General features: G+C 35.5%; 1 protein-coding gene across 1 annotated transcript; it reads left to right on the forward strand.

Moving 5' to 3' along the window:
• The first annotated feature begins 1459 nt into the window (after positions 1-1459).
• On the forward strand, positions 1460-6942 carry LOC123545977 (pancreatic triacylglycerol lipase-like). The gene is made up of 6 exons (XM_053539972.1): positions 1460-1579; positions 2301-2575; positions 4103-4334; positions 4800-4907; positions 5516-5635; positions 6130-6942. The coding sequence occupies exons 1-6, from the start codon at positions 1522-1524 to the stop codon at positions 6369-6371; spliced, it is 1035 nt and encodes a 344-aa protein (XP_053395947.1). The 5' UTR covers positions 1460-1521; the 3' UTR covers positions 6372-6942.
• Positions 6943-14591: the final 7649 nt, after the last annotated feature.

Here is a 14591-nt window from a genome sequence, read left to right on the forward strand (position 1 = left end):
TTACAAAATATCTTCAACAACAATAAATCTTAGATTCCATGACAAATCAGATCCAATCGTAGGTTCCAGAGTTATTTTATATCTGATTACCTCCCCTGATTGTAATCAAAATGGATTAATATCAGTAAGTACTTATAGGACTTATTTGAAATTTCATAATTGTCATTAGTTGAACTGAGACAATCAGGGTAGATAACTATGGACTGATGTTATGTCAAATTACCTCCCTTTATGTCAAATTAAAATGGGTATATCTCCGTAACTCATGAAGATACTGATCTGAAATTTCATTTATGTCAACAGATTTATTTGGCAGAGCCTTCTTTTGTTCACTTACAATATATTTTTTTTTAATTACTTCCCTTTTACGTTACTATAAATAGCTTATTTTTAGGAACATTTTTATTATTGGCCGTAGGGAAAAACCGAGACCACTTTTCTGTGGTACAACATGGATGGTACCTCTAATTTTTAGGTGCATTTTGACATATCTGTACCTTGTAAGAATTGTTTTTTCTTTTTGGTTAAATTTCTTCCCATTCTTGTTCCTGTCATTTGGACTTAAATATTTTTACTGAGGACCTTCTTGTCCTCAAGTGCAATGATAACAGGTGAGCGATATAGGGCCATCATGGCCCTCTTGTTTTATTTCTTGGCTGGATGTATTTGGTATGAAATTCTGGTTATCATGTTGCTTTTTCCTAATTGCTAATTGCCGATTGTTAATTGCCAATAACTATATTCTTATTGCTACTTATTAATTACCATTGAAAATTACAATTTTTCTATTTGCTAATTGCCATCTGCCAATATCTGTGTTAAGATTGCATATTTCCACATACCTACTGCGCTCAGTAATGTTTTTGCTAATAGTCATTAAAAGTCGGTGACCAGTTGTGATTTTTGATTTGTTTCTTTTGTCCACGTTGACTGTCAATGTATCTTTCTTTACATGTCTTTTTGGTTTTTTGTTTTAATTGAAGTCACACCAACACAAGTTTGGCAATATGGTGAAATTCCAGCTTTTGGCTGTGGAGGAAGACCCCAGGTGTCCCTCCAGACATTATTTAAGGCATGGGTAGGGACCTGGGTAGAACCATCCACCATCCAGAGGCCAGCTGGCTTTTTCTATTGAAAGAATTCTACATCCCAAGTGAGTTTTTTTATCCTATAATGGTAAGGAGCAAATGATTCGAAGTCAGCAAACGTAACTGTTTGACCACGAACGCTCTTTTCTGTACATGCCTGTCTAATACACATCCATACATACACTAATATGGGGTTCGTTATGAGATGTCTACGTTCATTTTATGTGTTACCGTATTTAAATCATGGTCATCGTAATCATCATCATTTATTCATTTATTTGTTTGTTCGTTCGTTCGTTCATTCATTCATTTATTTATTGATGATAACAATTATTTTTTTTATCATTATTATTATTATTATTTTGTAATCTATGAGTGATATGTTATTTTTTTTAGGAAACCGACATTTTAAAAGATCTACACGGAGAAAGAAATGGATTCAAGGCTTTTAAGGTTCACTGCTTTTTGTCTCGTCTTTTCATTCGCAGAGGGTAAGTTGTAAAATTTCTTATCTTTTAAGCGAAAGCATAAGTAGTGCAAATACAAACAGTTTTCATTCGAGTTTTTCGGTATTTTTTATATTGCAACGTCAATAAAGCTATTGCATTCAAATTGCAAAGAAATATATTGGCCTCAAAGTTGGAACATTCCAAAGGTCGCATCATTGGCCATATTGTTTATATACGTCACGGCTTTCACTCATTTCGATCACGCCAAACTAGTACACTAACAAACCGCAATTCATTGCTTAAGACTTTGTTCGGTTGTGAAAGTTATAAAACGATTAAGAATAAATTGAATTATCTGATTTAACTTTGAAAACTATCTTTCATAACATAAAAACCGCCAAAACCTGTGTATAATCACGTAAAGTTCTAATTGCACCAGCTTCCGAGTAAATCAGCAAGCTTCAGAGCTACGGCCTTTGTACAGCACGGATCACTTCTGTGGCTGTTTTATGTTTCTGTTACAGCTTCTTTTTGTTCATGGCCTACTTTGCGATGCATGGCTCTATGGCTGTGTTTGGGGTGCTCTGTGCTTCCGGCAAATCTTCCCTTACCTTTTATCTTCCATGAAGATTTTCCGTTTTTGTTGGGGGATAAGATATGGCAACATTTGTTTATCATGACTGCCGATGCCTAGCATAACAAGACACTTTATTTATTAATCTTGCGCTCTCCACAGTGTTCTTGTTTATTAATTTGTTTTCAGGCTTGTTCTATACATCATCAGAAGTGTGTTATGGACCACTAGGATGCTACAGTAATAGTTACCCGTTTACAAACGCGCGGGGAAAGTTGCCAGAATCACCTGGAGACATAGGTACTACGTTCTTCCTTTTCACTCGAAATTCCTCAACGGAGTATGTGGAACTCGTGCCATCAACCCTAACCGAGCCCAAGCCTATTATACTGATAATTCACGGGTACACTGAGTCTGCACAAAAGCAATGGGTTAAGGACATGGTCGCTGAATTACTGGAACATGTGAGTTTATTCCGGACACAATTTTGAAAAACAAAGTTTATTTATTTATTTGTTGGGTTTAACGTCGCACCGACACAATTATAGGTCATATGGCGACTTTTCAGCTTTAATGTGGAGGAAAACCTCAGGTGCCCCACCGTGCATTATTTCATCACGCGCGGGCACCTGGGTAGAACCACTGACCTTCCGTAAGCCAGCTGGATGGCTTCCTCACTTAAGGAATTAAACGCCCCGAGTGAGGCTCGAACCCACATCGATGAGGGGCAAATTATTTAAAGTCAGCGACTTTAACCACTCGGCCACGGACAGCCCCCCCCCCCCCCCCCCCCACCCCAAAGAAAAGTTTATGACAGGTATATATTTCTAATATACTTTTCTCAGTTTGATAGACTGTAAATAGACTGTGCAACCTCACTCACGCCCCCCCTAACACCAGCTTAAGCGGAACTCTATTATAAAAATACTTTATTACATACTCGTTTGTTTTCTTCGTTAAGTTACAATGATACTGGAAACGCCAATATTTTTTCCACACAATGACGCGGGTGCGTGACGTAAATGTATGTTGTTGCATAAATTCTTTAATTATGTTCATTGTTAAGTATCATCAATCTTTCATAATATTTACCGTTTACACTTATACGTGTAGATACGTATGTAATAAAATAGTTATTATCTTTGCATCGGGAAAAATGCACTCGTTCTTTAGCGGAAGAATATTGCGCTCCTAAAGTCGCGCAATATTTCCGCTGCAGAACACTTGCATATTTCCCGATACAAAGGTAAGAACCTATAAGAATTGACTCCATGATCACACAGGGCCAGAAAACAGAACAACACTGAAGTTTTATTCTAATACCCTGAAACCTCGAAAATTAGCCGGACTCGGTGAAAATCTCAAAAATATGTTTATGTCCAACACGTTTTTTACATTATTTCAGGCTTCAGTTATCAAAGTCTTCGCAATCCAGGTACTAGTTTCTAGAAATAAAAGGAAGGTTTTTGTGATTCAACGTTAGCGACCCTGTTTGACAACTGGGCTGGCACACATTTTCTACATTTCGTTGAAAAAGCAGCTTGCCTGTTTCAAAAAGTCTTTCCTTGTGACAAATAAAAATGATAATTATTCCCATCTTTAGCCCAAAAATGATATGAACATCAGAAAGAGCTTTATTTTTTTATTGTAATATTTTAAATATTCAAGCAGTAGCCTAAAATTGTTTATGCTGACAGAAAACTATTTTCATATACTAGTATTCATAGGATATGTCTGCGACTGATTCAGAAAAATATGCCAATTTATGCTTTAACCATTTTGTCCCCTCAAATTCAGTATTACCTTTACACCTCATCAACTCTTTACACATTTTTGTAGGTACGGCAGTTGACGGCATTTAGTTTCGTCTGAACTGTATTCCTCTGCACCAAGCATCAGTTAGGATCTTTATTTTTTCTATTGTCTCTATGTCAAAGACTTTCAAATGCAATAGTAATAAATACTAATATGCACTATCACAATAATTTCAGGGTGACTATTACGTCATTGCCGTTGATTGGAGTAGCGGCACAGATGAGCCTTATTATCTGCAATCGGTTGCTAATACAAGAGTTGTAGGAGCGGAAGTCGCGCAGCTTCTTAAAAAATTGAGAGATGAAAACGGTTTCGACCCTGCTAACATGCACATAATTGGACACGGTCTTGGTGCACATGTAGCCGGATACGCGGGCGAGAACTTTGAAAATATTGGCAGAATATCAGGTATTTATTGATACTTTTACGAACATCTTGCTAAACGAACTGATTTTACCAGATTCTTTGGAAATAAAATGTAATAAAAATGTACTGAAAAAGAACACTGCGTGTATTTAGAAACTATGAAAACTATGTAAACTGTGTAGCTGTAGATTTACCATAAGCTTGTCACATGAAACCGTTTACATAGATTTTTCTTCATGTACATTTTCATTCAACCTTAAACAGTCCGTTCATAGATCCTGAATAAAACATATTTTAAACAGTTTGGTAACAGCTAGATAGTCTCTCAGCCTGCAGCGTGTGACACTGTGAATCAACTCAAACAGATACTTAGTTTCGTTCATAGTACATACGCTTTTGGAGAGCAATTGAGAACTCTGTAAAAACACTATCGAAAGTAATTAAAAGTAACAATTTAGTCTGAGAACTGGGCCAGTTCTTTTTAAAAGAATTAACTCTTACTTCCAGGGCTAGACCCAGCTGGCCCAGCATTTCAATTTACTGAGCCGATTGTCCGTTTGGACCCAACTGATGCAACTTTTGTAGACGTCATCCATACAAACGGTAAACTTACAGGTAAATGTTTGATTCAGTGTTGTTATATTTTCTGGTCCTTTGGGATCATGGAGTCAATTCAACATATGTGTAATAGAGTTCCGCTTAAGCCGATGCTAGGAGGGCGTGAGAGGTGTTGCACATTTCATTACCTCTCATGAACAGACTTAGTCAAACCAAGTCTGCTATTATTCTTTTTGGTTGCATTCTTTGCTTCCAAAGGATCTTTTTACAGATTTTATTGCAAAACGAACAAGCTGGCTGCTTAACATAAAGAATAATTGACATTGTAATACCGGAATTTAAAGTTAGCCATATACACACCTTGTTCAACAAGCAACGCTGATTTGTATCCCTGAAAAAAAAATCAAACGCAAAAGCTGTAGTTATAAAATGGAGGTAAATTTGTCAATTTTAATTAGTCATAATTGGAGCAAGGGGCTCCAGAATAGAAAACTGGGAAAAGTGATAAAAATCTAGTTTTGATGGTTTGTGGCAATCAGTCATTTTATAATAAATAGATAAAAGGTGATGAATATTGATTGTTTTCAAGATAATAGCCTATAGAAAAGAAATTTGATATCAGAAGGATCAAAAGAATTTATTCATATTTCTATGTTTTGCAACAGGTTTTGGCATTAAGAAGTCGGTTGGCACAGTGGATTTCTTTCCAAATGGAGGGAAAGACCAACCCGGATGTCCAGAAACCTCTGATATAGTTACTGACTTGTTTAACGGCGCGGATTTGCGTACGTAACATGAATTTCCTTTTCTATTTTTGTTAAACAAAGCCATTCCGTACTATTAAGAGAAATGTTTGACCGAATGCAACAATCTATGAAACACAATTTTCAGTCACGTTGGTTTAAGGTTCTGGTTGTACAATCAGATCAAAGGACAGAAAGACTGTATTTTATCAAACCTTTTTGGAGTGAAAATGACCTATATATACTACATTACATTTATATCTAATCATACAATCCACAAAGGATTATTTTAGTACAATGCACAAACATTGGCCACGTTTTAGCAGCGTGGAGGGTGCATGGTTCAAGGTCAAAGTCATTCTCAAAAGGTCAGTGAGCAAATGGTCAGTTCACAAACTAATGTTTTCTTATACAATTTTTCAGACAAAGCAAAGTGTAAGGGGGATGTGTAAGGTTTTTACTTAACAAAACAACCATCTCGTTTTGTTTGTGATAATGTGTGATAGAATTACACACATTTTTAAATGTATTTTCAGAGGGTTTGGTTGGTGGCTTGTTTTGCAGCCATCAGCGTTCAGTGGAGTTTTTCATCGAATCAATCAACACTATGTGCCTATTTAAAGCATACCCATGCCCCGACTTATCAACGTCAAGTTCGTGCAATTCTTGTGGCACCGGATGTCACCGGATGGGATTTCATGCAAGCCCTTCAATGAATCCGGGACAATTCTACGTACAGACATATTCATCCGAATCTTATTGTATTGAATACTCTTAAGATGTACCAAAACGTTTTAGTAGCGTCAAGTTAATTACTTATTCCCTATTCCTTATTTTCATCGTGGTAAAATTATCTTAGTAATGTGCAAAACTAAGGCTTAATTACTCTAAACCTATTGAAACGCATTTTTCTTTTAACAGAACCCCGCTACAGTACAATATAACTAAAACAATCGAGAATGAATGAAAGGATGTCGGATAGGTAACTGTTTACTTAACCCCGATATTCGTTAGAAAATATTCAATGGAATACAAATGTATATAAAGATGGCAAACATGTGTAATCTGGTACAGTATGTACAGTCCTTGGAATGTGGAATAAGTAACTGATTCGCTAGAATCTGCCTAATGGACTGTCGACATAGGAATCTTATAAATCATCTTACAATTTAAGAAACATTTCCTTGGTAATTACAGTTGTAGACCACTAAATCAAGCGAAGGATATGATGTCAATCAAAGATTGAGTTGAAATTCAGTTTATGACGTCATACTGTTCAAGACATGTTTTCAGTAAATGAATGTATTTACCTTGTGTCTTTATTAACAATGCAATTAAATTATGCAAATAAACAATGGGTTGTCGTTTCTTATCTTTTATTAAATGTATTTTAGCTGTATTTAATGTAACACTACCATTTAAAACAGAAGTTTTATAAAGAAGGAAGGGAGATAAATCTTATTGTATCACATCCACCTATCTGTCAATACCAGCTGACAGATCTAATAAATGGAATACATGTACATCTTTACTAATATATCATTTTCTACCAGTCTTAAAGTTGAGAAGGTATCAGATCCGCTAAGCATGGAATGTATATCAAATTATACGGCCACAAGTTTGCCTTTAGTTATATTTTTGTAAAACGTTTTACAACCATCGTTTTAATTTATCAGTTTTTTCATGCATTTAGTGAAACTTAATACAGTTTGACTGGGATATTCAAAGTACACGATTTTAGAGAAGGTACATCAACAACAGGAATTGATTTTACATAATGTAGTGGTATGACTCATTTCAATCTGTGAATAATAATAAATATAAATCAATATTGATAACAGGTTTGATAGTGTACATATGTGGATCAGCAAGAAAATACAAACATTACCTTTGGGGTAGTGAAAACCCTTCATAATATCAATATATTGAACCCTAAGTTTCACTAACCGTGTATGTCACACATGTATGAAATATTCGTACGTATATGTCACATGGTGAAAAGTTACATATGTGTTTGGTCATTTTAGGGATTGGGATGGGAAGGGGTAGGTGGAATATGAAATGCATATGTGACATCGGTTGTTGACAGTCTTGAGTGCAAAACAAATACAACTAAGGGTAATCGACCGGATTGATGAGTGTAAAGTGGAAAAGTTGACACATTTAACCAGCATGAATCAAATTTGAAATAGAAAATGTATTCGCATATTCAAGAAAGTGCCTTTCAGCGTACTACCAACTTTAAACAAAACTTGTATCTGTATCTATAAAATCTGGCTTGGAGTTGCTATTGACCAGTACAGACTACATTTGCAAGTAATAACTATTAAAGGAAACATACATTTACGTACATGTATCTGCAAAAGTCCAGTATTGTTTAAAAAAAAATATGGAGTTCTCCATGCACCCTCGGAGTTGGACCCCACTATTTCCCTTGAGATAATTATATGAATCCCTGGCAAAAATTGCTTGATCTGCACATGATTAACATGTATGTTCAACGCCTTTTGCTTGTAACAGCACAGTCGTGTATATCCGGACACCAAAGGAAAAGTCGCCATTTATTGTAAACGGATTCCCGATAATGCATGCACTAGCTTTAAGTTAATGCGAGTTCTTTTTGTAGCTCTGCCGAAAGTCCATTTATAACACCTTGATGATCGCGCGAACGAATGGACGGACGGCAACACTCTTTCTTTCTAAAAGCTATCCAGCAAGCCTGCGATAGTTTCTGGTTCTTTCCAATGTGTTTCTCTACTACAAACAGACGATCTCCGGCGTTTAACTTAAATTCAACTAACCGTTAAAAAATGACCCCATTACTGATCAAAATTTAACGACTGATCAGGTCTCAACGACTTTTTGATCATACTTGTTTTATTAAACATCTGTAACAGGATGCTAAAACAGATCCCTTAAAAAGAATATTTAATATGCGCTAGAAGGAACCATTTGGTAAGCTAAATCTTGTACTAGTTATATAGAGACGGACAGTTCAACTAACCAAAACAGTAAAAACAGTACTGTTGCTCATTTTTCCTAATAAACCGTCATTTAGTCACCTTTTTATGTAACCGCGCAAAATTTAATCAAGAATAGACTGTCTCACAACTATATCTAATCGCTTTACAATGTAGATCAATGCGGAATAATTTACCACATCTGACGTCATTATCGTTACAGACCGGAAAATTTGGCCTACTCTATCACCACATTTGAGGCAGCCGTGGACACAAACTTACAAGTACTCATGCCCAGTGAATATAGTTCAACATACTTTGAATATATACCAATGGCGCAGTAATTTACTACGAATAACTATCGGCTGTATGCCTTTACTTAACATCTTTTTACTTTACAGTGGGGCTGAGTGCATAATCGTATATATCACCAAATCGCAGCAACATGATATGGTTAGCCGAATCAAATCCTATATGTAACAGCTTTCTGACTAACAAAGCACTGTTAGCGCTTTTTGCCATTTTTGGAATGGATTCTTTTCATACACGTAGTAACAAAATCACCTTCAATAAGTACTGCACTACCTGTACTTTGATTATTACTTAGAAAAATAGGGATTCGGCTTCAATCAATGGAAGATCAATGACTTATAAACACTCTACCCGAGTAACTGCTATATACATTGCCTTCTCTTTGGTGTACAGTACTACCCAATTCTTAACATCGAAGATCTAAAAGTCGTGTGTTCTTCGGGTCATACATGACACGCCTTTGGAATTTCATTTTTAGCATACGAGTCCGAAGGCTTGTGAGTCCGAATGTTACATTGTACTCTGACGCTCACCATAGTTATGCGGGCTAGTGGGGCTACGGGTTAACGTTGGCGAACACAATTTTGAATGCATTATATGGTAGTAGTAGTAGTAGTAGGAGTACTAGTAGTAGTAGTAGTAGTAGTAGTAGTACTAGTGCAAGTAGTAGTAGTAGTAGGAGTACTAGTAGTAGTAGGAGTACTAGTACTAGTGCAAATAGTAGTAGTAGTAGTAGTAGGAGGAGGAGGAGGAGTAGCAGTAGCAGTAGCAGTAGCAGTAGCAGTAGCAGCAGTAGTAGTAGTAGTAGTAGTAGTAGTAGTAGTTGTTGTTGTTGTTGTTGTTGTTGTAAGTAGTAAGTAATAGTAGTAGTAGAAGCAGTAGTAGTAGCCGTTATTATAAGTAGTAAGTAGGAAGAAGTAGTAGAGGTAGTAGTAGTAGCAGTAGTGGTGATAGAAGCAGCAATAGTAGTCGTAGTAGTTGTAAGTAGTAGTGGTAAGTAGTAGTCGTAGTAGTAGTAATTCGTAATTGTAGTAGAAGTAGTAAGTAGTGGCAGCAGTAAGAAGAAGTAGTAATTAGTAGAAATAGAGGTAGTAGTAGTAGAAGTAAAAGGTAGTAAGTAGTAATAGGTGGTAGTAGTAGTAAACAGTAGTTGTAGTAGCAGTAGTAGTAAGTAGTAGTAGTGGCAGTAAGAAATAGTAGTAGTAGTAGTAGTAGTAAGTAGTAGTCGTCGAATTAGTAAGTTGTAGGAGTAAGTAGTAGTCGTAGCAGTAAACAGTAGATGTAGTATCAGTAGTGGTAAGTAGTAGTAGTAGAGTGGCAGTAAGAAGTAGTAGTAGTAAGTAATAGTAGTAGTAGCAGTAGTAGTAAAAGAAGTAGTAGGCGTAACTAGTAGTCATAATAGTAAACAGTAGTTGTAGTAACAGTATTAGTAAGTAGTCGTAGTAGAAGTGGCAGTAAGAAAAACTAGTAGTAAGTAGGTAGTAGTACTAGAAGTAAGTAGTAGGAGTTAGTAGTAGTAGAAGTAAGTAGTAGGAGTTAGTAGTAGTAGAAGTAAGTAGTAGTCGTAGTAGTAAACAGTAGTAGTAGTAGCAGTAGCAGTAGTGGCAGTAAGAAATAGTAGTAGTAGCAGAACTAGTAGTAGTAGTAGTAATAGTAGTAGTGGTAGTAGTAGCAGTAGTAGTAGTAGTAAGAGTATCAGTAGTCGTAGTAAGTAGTGGTAGTAGTAGGTAGTAATTTTAATAGTACTAGTAGTAGCAAGTAATGGTAGAAGTAGTAAGTGGTAGTAGTTGCAGTTGTACTAGTAATAACAAGTAGTAGCCGAAGTAGAAAGTAGTAGTTGTTGTAGTAGTTAGCAGCAGGAGTAAGTAATAATAGATGTAAGTAGTAGTCGTCATAGTAAACAGTAGATGTCGTAGTAGCAGTAGTAGTAGTAGTAGTAGTGGCAGTAAGAAATAGTAGTAGTAAGTAGTAGTAGCAGCAGTAGTAGAAGTAGTAGTAGTAGAAGAAATAGTAGTAGTAATAGTAGCAAGAGTAGTAGTAGTTAGTAGTTATAGTACTTAGTTGTCGTAGTACTTAGTAGTCGTAGTAGTAGTAGTAGTAAGTAGTAAGAGTAGTAAAAGTAGTAGCAGTAGAAGTAGTAGTAGTTGTTGTTGTTTTAGTAGTAGTAATAGTGGTAAGAAGAAGTTGTAGTAGCATTAAGTAGTAGTTGTAAGAGTACTAGTAAAGAGTGATAGTATTTAGTAGTAGTATGTAGTTATAGTAGTAGTAGTAGTAGTAGCAAAGACTAGCAGCAGTAGCAGTCGTAGTATTTGTAAGTTGTGGTACTAGTCGTGGCAATAGTTATAGTAGTAGTAGTTGTTGTTGTAGTAGTAGTAGTGGTAGTAAGAAGTAGTAATAGTAGTAAGTAGAAGTAGTAGTAAGTAGAAGTAGCAAAGAGTAGCAGTATGTAGTAGTAGTAAGCTGTTGTAGTAGTCGTGATAGTAGTAGTAAGTAGTAATAGTTGTAGTAGTAGTAGTACTTGTAGTAGCAGTAAGAAGTAGTAATAGTAGCAGTAAGATTAAGTTGTAGTAGTAGTCGTAAATAGTAAGTAGTAGTAGTCGTTGTAATTGTAGTAGTAAGTAGTAGTCCTAGTAATATGTAGAAGTAAATAGTAGTAAGTAGTAAGTAGTAGTAGTAGTAGTAGTAGTAAATAGTAAGTATTGGTAGTCGTAGTACTAGTAGTCGAAGTAGTATATAGTAGTAGTAGTAGTAGTACTAAGTAGTAGTAGAAGTAGGTAGTAGTAGTAAAAAGAAGTAAGGAATAGTAGTGGTAGTAGTACTAGTAAGTAGTAGAAGTTGTAGTATTAGTAACAGTAGTAGTAGAAGTAGCAGTAAGAAGAAATAGTAGTAGTAGTAGTAGTCGTATAAGTAGTAGTAGTAGTAAAGAGTAGCAGCAGCAGTAAGTAGTAGTAGTAGTAGCAGCAGCAGTAAAAAGTAGTAGTAGCAGTAAGAAGAAGAAGTTGTAGTAGTAGTAGTAGTAGTCAGTAGTTGTAGTAACAGTACTGGTAAGTAGTAGTATTAGTAGTAGCAGTAAGAAGAAGAAGTAGTAATAGTAGTCAGTAGTTGGAGTAACAGTATTAGTAAGTAGTAGTAGTAGAAGTGGCAGTAAGAAAAGGTAGTAGTAAGTAGTAGTAGTAGTATTAGAAGTACGTAGTAGGAGTTAGTAGAAGTACAAGTAAGTAGTAGTCGTAAGGAATAGTAGTAATAAGTAGTAGTAGTAACAGAACTTGTAGTAGTAGTCGTATTAGTAAGTAGTAGTTTTTGTTGTAGCAGTAGTAGTAGCAGTAGTAGTATTAGCAGGTAGTAGTAATTAGTATTTTCAGAAAGAAGTAATAGTCGTCGTAGTAGTAGAAGTTGTAGTAGTAGTAGTAAGTAGTAGTAGTATGATTAACAGTAAGGAGAAGTAGTAGTCAAAGTAGTAGTAAGTAGCAGTAGTAGTGGTTGTAGTAAATAGTAGCAGTAGTAGTAGTAGTAGCAGTAAGAAGTAGTAGTAGTAGTAGTAGTAGTAGTAAGTAGTAGCAGTAGTAGCAGTAGAAGTAAGTAGTAGTCGTATTAGTAGTAGCAGTAAGAATGAGTAGTAGTAGTAGCAGTCGTAGTAGTAGTAAGAAGTAGTAGCAGTAGAAGTTGTCATAGTAGTAGTAAATAGTAGTAGTAGTAGTAATAAGTAGTAGTCGAAGTAGTAAGTAGTAAGTAGTACTCAAAGTAGTAATAAGTAGTAGTCGTATTAGTAAATAGTAGTAGTAAGTAGTAGTTGTAATTATAGTAGTAAAAAGTTGCAGTAGTAGTAGAAGTAGCAGTCGTAGTAGTAGTAAGTAGTAGTAGTAGTAGTAGTATCAGTATTTGTAGTAGTAGTAGTAGTTAATAGTAATAGTCGTATTAAGTAATAGTAGTCGTCGTAGTAAGTAGCAGTAGTAGTCGTAGTAGTAAGAAGTAGTAATTATTAGTAGTTGTAATAGAATAGTTTTATGAGTGGTATGAGTTGTTATGCTTCGGCTGGTTGTAGTGGTAGTAGTAGTTGGTAGTAGTACAGGGTGCTAGTAGTGGTACTCGTAGTGGCAGTTGTTGAATCAGAAACAGCAGCAGTAAAAAAAAAATAAGTAGAAGTAGAAAAAAACTCCTCCAAACCGTCTCATCTAAATTTATGTTGCATCGCTCGTGAAACAAGTTTTTGTAATTTCCGTTGAAACCCACTCTAAAGCATACCATGTTCGAAGAGACGACAGGCGATGCGACCGTTAGTGCCCGAAGGAACAGCCAACACACGTAGGACTCGAGTTAACGAATACGAAAGGTCAGTCAGTTCTTGGTTAGTCGGATAAACCAGAGTTAATCTGACTCTTGACCCCGAATTTTGATCAGGTTGAAAACAAACACAAGTGGTCTTTTTTCAACGCTCAAGCATCAAGACTGAATTAAATTTAATTGAATAACTAAAAAACAATACCAATTCTAAATACATTGACCTACAAAATAAAGAACCGACCCCTTAAGCGAGCATCGAAAGGTCATTCGAATACACAATGGCAATTCTACTAAGTGACATTAGTCGTTGGAATTTGTAACATAATCATATTATTCTTACAGCCTTAGACCAAGTATAGAATGAAATTAATCTGCTGGCCATCTTCCGCCATTTCCGCAATTGCATGGTTGGGTAGCACAAATAAGATCGAAGACTTGATGCCATTTAATTACCTGCGTTCCTGTTCGTTTAATTGAAAATGATAGACTTGCGAAAGAACAATTTATTATGAAGCTAGCACAGCGTCTCCGAGTTTCCCAGCAGTCCTTTATATTGGACAAAGCAAGGGTTGCAAATTCCAATTAATGTGGTTCGATGTAAAAAGGAGTTTCAACAACAATTTAACTCAAAATCGCAATTTATTCTCAGTGTCTGATTATAAAAAGGGTCACAAATTGCATGTGTTTTCTGTTTTCATCGATAACTGATATCGCATAAGTTCAAAGTACTGTATTAGAAATGAGAGAAAAAACAAACGTAAAAAGTATATTTTAATGTTAAAAATAGACTAGCCACTGGACTTAAGATAAAGGATTGTTACAAAATTTCAGATCTTTGTACTTCTCTCTTTTGCATGATGCAATAGTGACAATGCCGGTCTGTTAAAGAGATTTTCTCAGAGTACTGATTTAAAATGATACTAAACAAATGATATGGATTGGCTAAAGTCGCAACTTTAAAAACAGAAAACTGATATATTATAGGATAGGAGCTAGTCTATATAAAAATGTTAAAAACAATAAAGATTTTTTCGAGGGATGCAAGATTCGACCCGTCACAATAATTCACTATAAAAGTATCACACTTCCTTCCACTTATCCTACGGTGCCCCTAAAGTGACATGTTACACACATTTTTTCCAATTAGGTAATGTGAGACTTTTTTTTATTTCGTTTAAACGAAATCATTTCGTTTAAACGAAATGATTTCGTTTAAACGAAATAAGTTATTTCGTTTAAACGAAATGATTCAAAACAAATCTTCTCTTAAACGAAATAAATATTCGTATACGAAATCATGTCGTTAAACAAATACACTATTCGTTACGAAGCATTCCGTTAAACGAATAAAAAAAATCTCCATTACCTAATGAAAATTGTACATCCTTTAGGCCCGTATATCCATGCAACCACAATTCGACTATTGATCTTACATCGCGTATTTA

Source organism: Mercenaria mercenaria, chromosome 3, assembly GCF_021730395.1.
Source record: "Mercenaria mercenaria strain notata chromosome 3, MADL_Memer_1, whole genome shotgun sequence".
NCBI classification, from domain to species: Eukaryota; Metazoa; Mollusca; class Bivalvia; order Venerida; family Veneridae; genus Mercenaria; species Mercenaria mercenaria.

Excerpts from the sequence above, each read along its gene's own strand:
- LOC123545977 (XM_053539972.1), top strand. The coding sequence starts at position 1,522 with ATGGATTCAAGGCTTTTAAGGTTCACTGCTTTTTGTCTCGTCTTTTCA. Across the intron at positions 2,576-4,102 it reads TCGCTGAATTACTGGAACAT|GGTGACTATTACGTCATTGC; the intron begins GTGAGTTTATTC and ends CAATAATTTCAG. Across the intron at positions 4,335-4,799 it reads AAATATTGGCAGAATATCAG|GGCTAGACCCAGCTGGCCCA; the intron begins GTATTTATTGAT and ends TCTTACTTCCAG.